We start from the raw sequence: 14,173 nt of genomic DNA on the forward strand, positions 1-14,173 counted from the left end.
TACCAGAAAGAGGGGAGGGGGTGAAAAGGAGTCTAGGTCACTCATATCATTTCAGTAGTTGTGTGTGTTATTAATTTTGGACAGAGTACTGATTTTTCTTTTTCCCAGGAAAACCTGTGCCTTGCTAAAATAGGTAATGAGAGCACCATAGTTAGCAGGAGCAGTGAAGGTATCGTCTGAGACAAGGGCTTTTTCTTCTAGTAACTTTAAGATTAAAGTACCCATTATAATAGCATATAGAAGTAGCCAGAACACTGAAGATCCCAGAACCATACGTTGTCATAGCCAGTTAAGTCATGCTGGATCACTGTTAACGGTTTTCAAATATTCTGTTTTCTTTTGACTAGTTTATTTTATAAAGCTTTATAAAATAAAGTGTAATCTCTTTGCTAGGGAATTATTTTGATTTTGAACTTTAGAGAATTGTATAAATGCACTGTTGAATAATTCAAAATAGGTGTCATTACTAAGAACTCTCAGTGTTAGAATTACACTTAATAGGTTTGGTATGTGAATTTGAAGCAAATGGTCTTTGCTTAGATCAGTTTCATGATGTATATTTACTAAACTTTATTGAGAAGAGTGTTCATGAATAAAACTGGGTCTTCTCAATTAACAAGTGCCAAATTGTTAGATACCTAATTAATGAAATCTCTTAAATAATTTGTTGTGGGATTAAGATTTGCTTGTAAGGATAACTAACTTCTCAGACAGGAATTATTTAAAATATTAAATACTACAACAGAGCCTTGTAGTAATATCTGCTCTAATGATACTTTAATTTGCAAACTTATGTAGGGAACTTCAATATTTTGGAAATTGGTTTGGGTAAAAGAATAAATTAAACTGTAAAAAATGTCCTTGGAGGAAAAACAAAGCCAAATCTTCCTACATGACTGAAGCGACTATTCCAGTTATATTGGTTTTTGCTCTAGGACTCTGTAGATGCTAAGGTTTAAAATTATATATCTAATTGGTATATAATTGGAACTTCCAGATATCTTGGAAGTTTGTTGACATTGTGGAAAAGCAGTATTTGTCCTGTTTAGTAGGAGTTGAGCTGAACATGTCACAGGCCAATTCTTCTTCAGATTTTGTTTCCAAATCAGTTTAATGTGTAAGTATTAGATGTGAGCAAGAGGGTTGTTTGCAGCACTGAACGCTAACTGTAGCAGTTAGCTACCCAGATTAAAGGATATTCTAGTCTTGAAAATGTTTCTTGAACCACATTAAAGAAAAAAAAAGTGATAAGTCTATGACTTGTTCATGAAGTCTGTATTTTCCTGGCACGGTCTTTTACCAGCTCTGGCTAATTCCCTGCTTTTAGCCATATGGAAGAATTACTGTCCAATGTTTAACTGTGCAATTTCTAGATTTTGTATTTGTTTTTCCTGTTGGTATTCTAGTTTGGCTAGTTTGCTTTCAGGCCTGTTTTGAACATCTTTCAAATAAGGAGTGAAAAATGAGATGTATCATCTTTATAAATGCTTCTGTCATGTCTTGAGTATTTTGTATACTTACCTGAAAATTGAATGAGAGTATTAAATTACCTGTAAATTAATTCAGAATGCAGTCTCTAGTATATGACTGGAAAGTGTTGTGAATTCTTGCTTTTCTACTCATGAATTTTAAGAACAGGGACCGGTGAGAGAGGGTTGCATTTTCTTTTAAAGTAATTCTATGACCATTACAGACTTTGTTCTGAGCTGTGGAAAATGTCTTCATTGGGTAACTTGCAGATTTTTAGATATGAGCAGAACATTTCTTTAAAAGTAGTGGCCAAGAGTCTTTAAAGACACTGCTTTCTGTTGGATCTTTAAATGAATTGAGTATCTGTAGATAAGAAACTGGCCATTTAAGAGATTCATAGCTCTTTACTGCCTTTTGTACCAGTGGTGATTAGTAATTTGAAGCAAGTCCTCTGAACTGGAGATTGACGTTTTTGATGTATAACAAATCTGTTAGTTGAAATTACTGACAGATGTCAGAAGCACAGTTTTGCAAGTCTTCTAGCCTTTTGTTCCTGTTGCATTTGTGTGGGTTCTGCAGCTGCTTCATGTTCTAATTACCAAACAAAGTTACAAGATATTAAATCAATGTCATACTAAGCTTGACCGCACTTCCTTGACTGTGGGAAGCGGTGTGTAGGGGCCAAGAAAAAACTGCATAATGATGCTTACGTGGTGGGGCTTGCTTGCATGACTGGTCATGCAAGCTAAAAGTGTATAAGTAGTACCTCTTTGTAGAACACACAATTCAGTGTGTGAACTTATTTAGATCAGCACCAGTACAAAACCTAGGATACTAAGGTGTGAAAGTTCAAACGTGCATCACTAATAAGCCAGGGACTTTCACAGAACCAATTTAAGAGAGGGTGAAGTGACAGACTAACTTGAATAAAAAACCCAAAAACGCAACAGTGGTGTGGGATGACCACAAATTTGAGTCTCCTTTGCTGCAAACCAAAACCCAAACCAATCCACTTTACATACAAATATGAAAAATGGGTTTAGTTATCGAAGACTTGCATTTTTCCTGAGCTGGGATTCCCTGTTCCAATGCCAAAAGAAATAGTTTACTTGCTTTGTGACTTAGCATAAAGACAAGAACCAGAATCATAGCATAAAAATAGAACTGAGTGTTTAGTGTGTGAGTCCTTTGCATATCGATCAGTGAATGCATTGATAGCAGTTTAATTTTTAATATGTCAGCTTTTGTGCTGTGGATATTTAAATAGCTTTCTTCAGCATGAAACTGCACAATTCAGAGTTACAAAATTATGCTTTAAGTATTGCTGGCTTTGTATCCTGCTGTAAACAGTAATTTTAGCATTGTGTTTAACACACAAACTTTGTCTACAGTGAGTGAAAAATCCCACTTCTATTTACTACTTATTAATAAACAAGACTTAACTGTTTTGACATACCTTACCTTGTTAGATACTGTAGCTTTGCACCCAGCCCATGCATTAGCAGATATTAGTTGTGAGATAATTTTTCCTTCCACCTCATTGAATTTATAAACTGACCAATTCTGCCACTTTGTGGATAGCAGAAGGACATACAGGTGTTCTCCCCTGTGAGAGCTGTTGATGATAGACATTGTTTGTGGGCTTTTGGTTGTGTTTTTTCTTCTTTCTGTTTATCAATATCACTGTTTCACTTCCAGCCTTTGTTTAAGGGCTGGCTTTTTCCCCCTTTGCTGTATGTGTTTTGGGGTAGGATTATAGTATAACTAACAGAAGGATTACAGATACATATCGAAACAATACTTCTGAGAAGTTAAATATTTGAAGTCTTTGCAGAGTCAATGATATACCAATTACAAGTTTAATATACAACAAGACTAAGTTTTTCACACATGACTAAGTTTTTAACACTTTTTCAACTGTCTGCCTTCTTGAAAGGAATGGGTCACCAGTTCTGCTTGCCTTTATGGTGTCATATAAAGCCTTCTTTTACCTGGTGGGATTAAAAACGTTACTCAGTGGTGATCTGCTAAATGATGTATTTAAAAGGAGTTTTATCTTGTTTCAAGAAGTTAGCAGGAAAAATATAAACTCCTTGACTGTCTGGATTTGCTGCAGATGTGAATGTCTCTTTCATGCAAGGGCAGATTCCTTTGAAAAACATTTTCTTGAGGCTCTACATGCATGCAGAGTCCCACGTGTTGGTGCAGTTGATGGAACCGCAGTTGCATCGGTTGCCTTCTGCTACCTTTGGCACTGAGGCAGAACCAAAGCGCTGAGTCCTGTTACTGTATGATTTTAGGTTTCTAAGAAACAGTTTTTAAAAACTGTCTCTGTTGTCCTTTTAGCTGTTTTCCTTACACACTGACTTTCACAGTGGTGTGAGGCGTATAATGGTCAACTGCTACGTTCCTGGGCAGAATTTGACCTTTAGTCTTTGAGCCCTACCTGTCTGACAGACTTTTCTCCATCAGTGATGGGCATAACTTTTCTGTCTCCTGTGGGAAAGCCACATCAGATGTGGCTTTTTTTTTTTAAGTCGTAGTGTGTAACTTCCCGGATGAAATGTTCAGCCTGAACTGCATGTGTTAGAGCAAGCTACCCAAGTGTCTTCTGATGCCAAAGGTGGTGGTTACTTTTTGAGTCATGTCAGATATACCAACAGGAGCTCACACATGCAGGGGATTTTCAGTGGTAAGAAATCCTCAAATCTTTAGGGTATTTGGTGTGAATTCCTTCAATATTGAAAAATTTTCTTAGTTTTCAAATCAGTTGCATCAAAAGACATGTGTGCATTGGTCTTCTGTCAGTATTACAAGCAGTGAAGCAGCCCCTTTCTGTTTGCCTAAAAATAAAAATGTGGAGACCCCTTCTGAGTGAAGTGCATCTGAAGCTTGAAAAGCCGTCTTAAAACAGAGAGGTGAAATGTGACTCCATAAAGGAAAGAACATGTAAGCCATCAAATAGATTAGGAACATTATATTGTAAAAATACATATACCTTCAGCAACCTAAAAAACTTCAAAAATTAGGCCTTTTTCTGGAAAATTATTTAAATGGCCCTAGTATCAATCACATCAGCGGTGAAAACTTTGTGTTCTTGGCTCTTGCTTCCCCATTACTCCATCTTGACACCACTAGCATACACTACGACGCAGGTACTGAACATAAGCACTTCAGCTGCCTTTAGAGGCAGCACTTCAAGTAAACGTATTTGGAGTGCTGTTATAGGATATAAATAGAATTGAAGTACCTGGTCCAGTTTCTATGATATACTGCATTTATCCACATGGTCTTTTGTGCGGGGGACAATTTTGAAGAGGAATTCTTCCTCTGCATGTGCCTACTGCCCCTTCAGGCCTTTTTTGTACAGGTAAGTATTGTAAGCTTATTGCAGTTACCAGATCTGGAAATAGACCCCTTGCAGCAGTCTGACAAAATCACAGCCACTGCTTGCTTCCATCAGTATGTCATTCTGACACTGGCTGTTGACCTTTTATGCCCATTGAAGACTCGACAAGAGACCATGCACATGGAGTCTAGGCTAACATAAGAATTAAACTTTTCAGCTTCTGAATTTTACATGGGGGCTGTCTTATGCATGAAAAGTTGAATATAGAGGTATGCAAAATACAGCTTTGGTAGCTTAACACTTTTTCTAAAAAGAAATCTTTATTTTGCATATACAATAATGATGTGAGCAGCTAGTGTAATTACAGTAACTGCAAACCTGTAATGATAGTTCTAGAAATAGTTTTAGTGACTTAAAAATAAAACCTGTTATCAGTGTTTGTCATTCATCAAAGTATTTGTCACTGTGCTTTGTTAAAGCAGTGGAAAATTCTGAAGAACATATAATACTTCATAATGCAGTAGACTAAAGAAAAGGTAAGGATTAATTTAGAAGGATTTCTGTTTTCATAATAATACACTCAAAATAACAGCCTGTCACTTAATATTTCCCTTAAAAGCCTAATTCTTACATATCAAAGACTACAGTTTATTAAATTAATATTTCTGTAATTAAGTTCTTCTAGGAAATACTATCACTTGCTATAGTAACTATTTTGATATACATTGTGAAACAACAACAATTAAGACTTTTCTTAACTACCTTTGACAGCGTATCAGAAAAGACACATGGTCTGCAGTTAAAGGGAATCCGTTCAGTAGGTTTACAGCTTCTTAAAGACTCTGCTGTCACTGCTAGTATTCTCCCATAAGCAATATCACAATTTATATTTTAAGTACAAGTAAGAACAAGAAATATTTTTGTGAGGGTTTTTCTTTTACCAATGTTTTCAACTGCTAGTGTATTGCTGGGTTTTCTGTATATAACTTCATTTTCTTGAACTATTGGTTCAACTCTTGCAATCTCATTTCACAGGAAAGTGAAATTTCTTGTGGTTTTTTTTGGAAGGGGGGGACAGGGGAACGAGTGGCTTTGCAAATATATATGCAGTAAGGAAGAAGATTTTGTGCTTAAAAAACCCAAACATCTACAGTAGAGTTTAGAACTACCCTGACTACTTTGGGGTTGCATAACTACCTCATTTTAGCAGTGATGTTGGCATATATTAAGATTGTACTGTAGATTTCAGATTAAAAAAAAAATCTCTTTAAAGCATTGCTTTATTCTATAAAGGGATTTTTTTTTTTTTGTACAGGTATGTGGAAGTGAAATATTTGGAATAAAATGCTGTGCATACTTGCATTATGCGAAAAGTTCAATCTGCTTCAAAAAATGTACTGTACTTACTAAGGCAGCTGAAATTTCCTTGGAGATAACGTGACGAATCTGTTGTGCTATGAAAGACCTGCCTGCAAAAGCCTCCTTTCAGTGATCACTGGCTCAGACAGTCCTAGGCTGTCTCTTTAGATGCACAAAACTAGTTTATTTTTTATATGTGCTTCTGTTGTAGTGTTTTTGGCCAGAATGGCTTAATGTGGGAGAGGAAGAGTATGATACTCTACTTTGGACTGATACATTGTTTTCAGGCAGTTGGGGTTTGTGTGCAAGAAAGACACTCAGCCCAAGTAAAAAAAAATTTGCAAGTATCTGTAGTTCTTTCGATCTATTCCCAACAATTGATTGTATTTTCCACACTTATGTATGTATCCATTTGTGGGTAGGGAGGAAGGGGGAAGAATGCTTGAGTTGTAGATATGGCCAGAGCATTATATGGCAACTTCCACTTACGTTGATCTTGAAGTGTTATGGGTGGAATATATTCTAATCTTGTGGTGGCAGAAAGATAAGTTTCTGAAAGAAAAATACATTTTTCTGAAAAAAAAAAAAAAAAAAAAAAACCAACCCAACATGCTGTCATTGGCCCAGTGTTAAATAAGCTACTATTGCCTGACCAACAAGAAGTCCCTGACCTCTTGTTTCCATTCTCCAGAACAAGTTTGAATCCCTTTAATCCTCAGTCCAATTTTCAACAGAGCAAGCGAGGCCACTGAAGGCATGTAGCCTTTATGTTGACATGCTATTAGGTTGTAAGTGGTCCTTCAGATGGTCGTAGTTTCACTGAATTTTAGTCTTTAAGAGGGCTGTAACATTTCCAGTGTTGTTTAAAATCTATGTAGTCTGAGGTGAAGCCTTAATCACTGAAGAGAGAATCTCAGTACATGAACTTTAATGTTGGAAATGTCATGCTGTAAATTGCTAAAATAAATGCAGTTATCTGAAATGAATGACTTTAGAGAAAAATATAATTGAATTTCTGGAAGTTGGAAGACCTACCTTTTATATTTATAACATAAAGACATAGCAAGTAAAATTATATTTCAAATGGAGTAACATTTACCACATTCAAGGTGAAATGGTGATTCTTTCATTATAGCAGCATCAGCATGACAAATTCCTTTTGGATTTAACTAGTCATCAGTTGTTCTGTGAAACATAAAAGCTCTAAGAATATAAGGTTATATCAAAATCAGACAAAACCTTTCTGATTGTAGAAGACTGGTAAAAGTACACATTGAAAGATAAGGTTAAGAACCCTGTTTTATATGTGCCTAAACTTCAAAATTTTGAAGTGTCTTCAACCTCTTGCCTTTGAGAGTTTGTAAACATTTTGTGACATTACTTGTTGAACTCTTAATGTACTCTTGGCATGGAATCATTCGTTGCTTGCTAACTCTTAACACAATCTTATTTGCCCAAAGGAGACAGTAAATTGAATATAACTGCATATTCAAGAAGAATATCAAGACTTGAGGAGTTGGACACTTAAATGTTACCCTTTTGCTATAGCAATCAAAGTTGCAGCCCCAACTTATATTTTTGCCAACCTTTAAATTACATGAAATAGATGTGTTTTTTATAATGAAAGTGTTGGACTATAATTGACAATATTAACTCTCAGATCAAGACAGATAGGCACATGACCCTGCTCCTGAATATTATTTCTGGCTGCTAGGCCATGTTCTTAGATCCAAAGGATCTGGCTGCCAGCTGCTTCTGGCACATGGAGTCTTGGCATAAAAAGCAGCTGTGGTGGTCGAGTGCTGAGGGTTTGTTTTCATGCTGCATCTCTTTCCACTTCCCCATTACCTGCTAGTAGTAGGAGAGCTCTGTTACTGTGCTGTAAGGTTTTGGGGTCTGCCTAGGAAGAGTGTGCACAGATGTACATGATTTAGCTTCCAATAAAGTATTTTTTTCAAGGATGTTGGGGAAACTCAAGTCTTTAACCTGTGGTGTTTACAGATTACTGTGCTTAATAAAAATGTTACAACCTCTATAAATTCAATGAGTTGGAAGAGCATTTTAAATCTTGTCTGTAGTCCTTTTTTTCTGTGAAACATTAATTTAAGAAGTTAATGCAGCCATTTGGCTTAAACATTCAAGCACAAGCAATCAAGGAAGTTAGAAAATGGATAAATTAAAGATTTACTTGAGCAAACTGCATTCCCTAACTGGAAAGAAATTAGTGATATAAAAAGTAAACTGGTATACTTCTGATCCAGGTAGTGTTGCTACGGAAGCCTTAACTTTTGAAACCTGTAATACAAATTAACATCTTTTCAGTCATTAGCAAATTTTGTCATTGCTGCTGTTAGCTTTTGTGCTGAAGTTAAACGTGTATATACAGCACCTAACATAAAGAATCTGAAGCTGTTCTTTGCATAAATAGTTATTAACAGGCTTGTGAAGAGATGCATGGATTTAGGAAGAAGGAAGCCCAACTGGGAGAAAACAAGAACAAAATAAATCTGTAAAGCTAAGGATTAGAGCTGACAGAATAAATTTCCATTGAATAATTATTTTACCTTATTACTGAAACACTTCTGGAAGCCCAAGTTTGATAATCCAAGTAGTTTGGCAATTTCTTTCAATATCGGACCCTGTCAGATTGAAAAGCTTTGAGGACTCTACGGTTTCCAGAAAGTTTCTAGACTCTAATTTCAAGTTAGTATTTCTGCTGTATAGAAAAATCAGATCCTTAAGAAGCTTCAGTTCCTACAGACATTATTTCCTTATCAATTTTGAAGAAATAGTAAACAATAAGCAGGACCCAAGAGGACAGAAATAACTAAGTTTTCAAATACTAGTATTTGTGCTGCAGCTATGGTCAAAGAAGAGTTCTCAGTTAGCTTTTGGGTTTTGTTCAGCTACTTCCTTCTAGCAGAAGAGAAAACCTGTAAGGCAGAAAATTAAAATGTGGTTTAAGTAAAATAACCCCAAATTTAAAATACTTTTAAAATGACATATAATTGTTTAGGACTGAGTTTAGGTTTGCTCTTTAGGGGATACTTTGGGTCATGTGTAAACTTACATTTCTTATGCTTTATTTTCTGACTTCGACTCCTCACTTGAAACCAGCTTAATGTGCCTAAGGCTACTTCTAAAAATCCTTTGTTCTTTAGAACTTGAAATTAGATAGATTTCAAAGGGATATTTATCGATTATAACATAGGAGTGTTATATTTTAGGTTTAAAATGACAGCAATCTTGAGCAAATACCGTCAATATGATAATTTTCGAAGGTGGCACTGTGATTTTTATCTGAATGACTTAGTTTTCGAATACCTTAGTTTCTATTTCTTGTTTATCGAAGTTTTAACCTTGTGCATCTCTGACTTTGTCATGTACTGACTTTGCTACATTTCTCTTCCTGTAACTTGTCTTATTTATTCCTCTTTGCCTACTGCCTTTTCTTTAATTCCTTTTTTGGTGGCTTTCTCTTTCAGGATAACATTTTGTCATCTGCCTTTCCAAAGTAAATGGCTATATGTGGGCACCGAAAGAGGAAACATTCACATTGTCAATGTGGAATCATTTACTCTCTCAGGCTATGTCATCATGTGGAATAAAGCCATTGAACTGTGAGTTTAATCAAGTGTTGTCTGTTGGAGGGGAGGGGTGGGGGAAGGGCAGGAACAGAAGTCTCTCACATGCTGTTAACATCACTTGCAGAAATGTCCTTGTTACCTGTAGTGGCCTTCATATTAGTCTCACTACACCACTTACATGATTAAAGTACATAAATAGTCATGTAAATACTTTTTATTCTCATAAATGTGAAGTCTTAATATCAATATAGATGTTTCTGCCTATAAAACTCTTATCACAGTGCCTGGAATAGACATAAAAATAGAGGAAATAGACAATATAAAAATAGACGTAATCATTATCTGTCACGATAAAGAACTGGAGAACTAATATATGTTAAAATATGTTATGGCTGGTACTTGAGCAGGCATGTCACTTCTGTGGTTTTGGGGTTAAAGCCTAAAGTATAAAGATATGCATTGTAAGAGGGCTGATGCATGCTGAGTATAAAATTACTGGCTGAAAATGTAAATTTAAATAAGCCTATTCCAAGAGCAAAGTGTATTTTTTACAGATATTGTCATTGCTGCTCCTTTTTTAATATTAGGTTTTTGTATGCAAGTATAGTGTTTTGTGGGTGAAAACATATACTTGTGTGCTGCTGTTCCTGTGCTGTTATTTTGTTCCCAGAATGGTATGTCTATCTGCAAAACATAAGTGAAGTCCATCGCTTGCCAAAGGTTGTTGAAACAAATACAGCTCTTCATTAGTCCATCTTCTTCAATAGCAAGAAGTCAACAGAAAGTCTTGTTTTAATAATGCTCAGCTTGGGAAGTTTATGAATAATGGGAAGACCTGTTTTCCAGCATAAAAATAAGCATTTTATCCAACTGTGTCAATTCTGTAAGAACAAACATTAAGATAGATATTGTAAAGCTAATAGCAACTCTTTCTGTGTTGCGAATAAGCAGTAAATAAGTCTTTCCTTCTTATAAAAAGACAGAAACCGAGTGCCTAAAAATAGACAGAAAGTATTTATGGGCTTGAAGATAAAAGGAAAAGCGACTCCATGCAGAAATGCCAATAGCTTGCTTACATGAAGTCTCTATCTGCAGAATCTGTATTACATGCAATCATTTTGAGATGCAGTTTTGGGCAGGGGAATTATTTTAATTAAATGGAAATATTTCTTGTTTAGGTCGTCCAAATCTCACCCAGGACCTATTGTCCACATTAGTGACAATCCAATGGATGAAGGAAAGGTAGGATATGATTAAAGACTATTCAATACATTAGTTTTGAAGCAAGACTTTTTATTAAAGCATAGTTACCACTGTTTTTTAAGGAATGATTAAATAAACGAGGACAATGTTGAAAGCATAAACGAAAGCTAAATCAAGGTGTTAGGCTCTGAAAATAATATGAAGCAAGGTACAGACATGACTGTAGGACACACTACTGGAATAATTGAATGCATTTTGTAATCAGAAACATTTGAAAACACAGCTGAAAGTGCTTAGTTGAAAAAATCTTGAAAACAAAAGCAAAGAACTTTACTTATGGTGGTAAAAATAAAGATGTTGCCAAAAAGACCCAATCATAACCTGAGTGCAGAAGTAGTGAGATGGAAGTTAAATAAACATTAAAATGCTCTTTGGTGTTGCTCGTTCACAACTTTAAAATGCTTATTTATATAGAATTGTGTACTTCATCTTTAGTTTAGCTAATCCAAGGCAGCAGTTTTTATGGAATTTGGGGTCTCACTGACATACTCTTTTCGCAGACAGCAGCTAGTGATTATAATAAATTGCTTAAAACCTAACTGGCCTGTAGTACAACTAGAAATTTCAGAAAAGTCAACTTAACTAAAAAACATGTAAGAAAGAGCTATGTATTAGACTTGTCTTTCCTTCTTTTGAGATAGTATTAACATAATCATCTTTTTATCTTGACAAAAAGTTTTACAGTACACATTCTTGAAGCCCTCACAAGATGGCAATTTTTATGTCCTGTGACATAGCAGCCACAAAGAAGAACTTGAGCTATGAACTCAATGGTCATAAGTTCCTTCTGTATTATTAAAGTAAATCTGCTTTGGGACATCTGTTATGAGCCTCATGCAAAAACAATGTGGAACACATAACTTTAGTTCACAGTGAAGACTTTGTGAATCAAAAAAAAGCAAAGAGTTAAAATGCTAGTATGCCTTCTCTAGGTGACAGCAGTTACTGTAGTGCCAAATCATGCATTCCTTACTTAAGTCATGGTTGCAAGACTAAGTTCGTGATTCAGGTAACAGACCTTGTTTACAAGTCTTGGGATGGGATCACATGACTCAACCACTCTGTGTGCCCCATATAGTTATCTTGGTGGTAGTCTTCAACCCTTGTTCAGATTCTCTTAGTCAACACCGAAGAGTATGCAGAAGAGGTTTTCCTTAGTTTTTAGTTCCTTAGTTTTGACAATAAGGATAAAGCCAAATAAGAAAGAAGAATTTGAAACAGCAGTCTTAATGTATCTTTTCCAAAAGTCTGTAGACCCCTGACAAAAGTATGGTTAGACATAGAGACCTTGATGCCACTTTAAACGGGTTTTCATTAATGACTATGCTTTAGATTAATCAGGCATAAGCGATTGACTAGACTCATAAACGAAACTATGACTCAGAAATATCCTAGAGTTCTGAAATCCCACTTGTGAAGACTTCAAGGAGAGAGAGAATAATTTTGCTTACTAGTGTTCTACATACTCAGGAGAAATAATGTATTTTTGTTTACTTGCTTTTAATTTGACATGTTAGCGGTCGATAAAACTGAAGAGAGGGAATGATACTATTGCCTCAGCAGTAGTTTGAATGTTTTAATAGCAAGCTAGTTATAAGCTTGTATCCTAGACACCTGACACTTCAGTCCAACAAGGAGAATTTCATGAGCAGAGGTTTGTGTTTTGTTTTTTTTTTCACTGGGCTGAAGCTCACTGCAGTAAGTGTGTAACTAACGGGTTTCTCTGTAGAATTAGGTTTAAATCACATTTCAGAATTGTGGACCTTAGAATGCAATGAAGCTATGGTAACCTCAGAAAAGACAAATGACACTTATTCTGGTGTATTCCACCCCCACCCCACACTTAATTATTATCAATTAAAGTTTAAGAATTGCTGTTATTATCAATGAGGCTGTCAATCAGTGTTTTGGAATCTGACCTTACACTTCTTTCTCAGAAGAAAAATATTGCTGGAAAAAACCTGTGCAGTTGCAAGAACCTCCTGTGTAATCACTTTTAAAATTTGTTCATGCTATTAGTCTTCTAATCACTGATTTTATTTTTTTTTCTAATGAATCATCGCATTTTCACTCAGGACGGAAGACACTTTAAACTTTAAATGTTGACCTTTCTGGAATTCAAAGGGATTTCCAAGGACTCTTCAGAAAAAATGCATTATTTTTTTCTAATTTTGCATGAATGCCAGTTGTATTAGCAACAGCTAGGAAGCTTAGGAGAAAGACAACAAGTACAAACTAAACCTCTCTAACATTGAAGTCTTCACTGCTTTTTGTCTTCATAACTACTTGTAGTTACTACATGTAGTATTATGCTGCGTCTCTTTGGGGCAAGAACTACAGGCTTTGCTAATGGTATTATTTTGCATATCCTTATAAAGACTTAATATATCTGCTTATTATTGCAGCTTTTGATTGGCTTTGAGTCTGGAACAGTGGTATTATGGGATCTGAAGTCAAAGAAGGCGGATTACAGATACACACATGATGAGGTAACATTTTTCATCTGCATTACTTCCTACAAGGATATAATTTGCTATTCTAATAGCAGCTCTTATTATTTTCTTTCATTTGTTCTCCTGCTTCTGTCACCAGTGGATCGATAAATAGGTCTCTTTGAAATTGCAAGTACTTGAACTTTTCTCTAAAAGAGCCATAGAGTTTGAATAATAGAAGCTTCAGACCAAATAAGTGTTCACCGAGTTGAAGTTCATGAAGCAATGAATGGTGGCATGGATTGGATTTCTTTACTTATTTTGGGGGCTGGGGTGTGAAGCTTTCAGATATTTTTTTCTGTTATTGAGTAATGTGACTTTCAACTGTGTTAAAAGCTTAAGTTGAAACAAGATAGAATAGCATTTTCTGTAATTTGGATTCTAACATTCTGAAAAGTGGTGGGAGGGGAAGAAACCACTAAATAGTCTTATTAGGACATTTCTATAAACACCTTTTCTTTGTAAGATAATATCAAGGTTTGAAATAAAACTGGGGGAGGTTTAAAATAAAAAACCAATGTCATTGAATGGCAGTATTTCTTTAAAACTTGATTCTTGAGAGAATGTAGGCTTCTTGAAAGACCAAGATTAAGAAAAATTATTCAACATAATATGCAACTTGATGTATTTTATTTAAAATGACATAAAATTAG

The 14,173-nt window shown here is 35.4% G+C and overlaps 1 protein-coding gene across 1 annotated transcript in view; it reads left to right on the plus strand.

Moving 5' to 3' along the window:
• The window catches only part of STXBP5 (syntaxin binding protein 5), a gene marked incomplete at its 5' end in the record, with an annotated part of 105,871 nt that overhangs the window by 31,882 nt on the left and 59,816 nt on the right, over positions 1 to 14,173 (plus strand). The window contains 3 exons of the mRNA XM_082481873.1: positions 9,664 to 9,798; positions 10,944 to 11,007; positions 13,434 to 13,517. Of these exons, the coding sequence (XP_082337999.1) occupies positions 9,664 to 9,798; positions 10,944 to 11,007; positions 13,434 to 13,517 (283 nt within the window). The remainder of the gene's footprint in view (positions 1 to 9,663; positions 9,799 to 10,943; positions 11,008 to 13,433; positions 13,518 to 14,173) is intronic.

This window comes from Vanellus vanellus (assembly GCF_965231255.1).
Source record: "Vanellus vanellus genome assembly, chromosome: 3".
NCBI lineage: Eukaryota > Metazoa > Chordata > Aves > Charadriiformes > Charadriidae > Vanellus > Vanellus vanellus.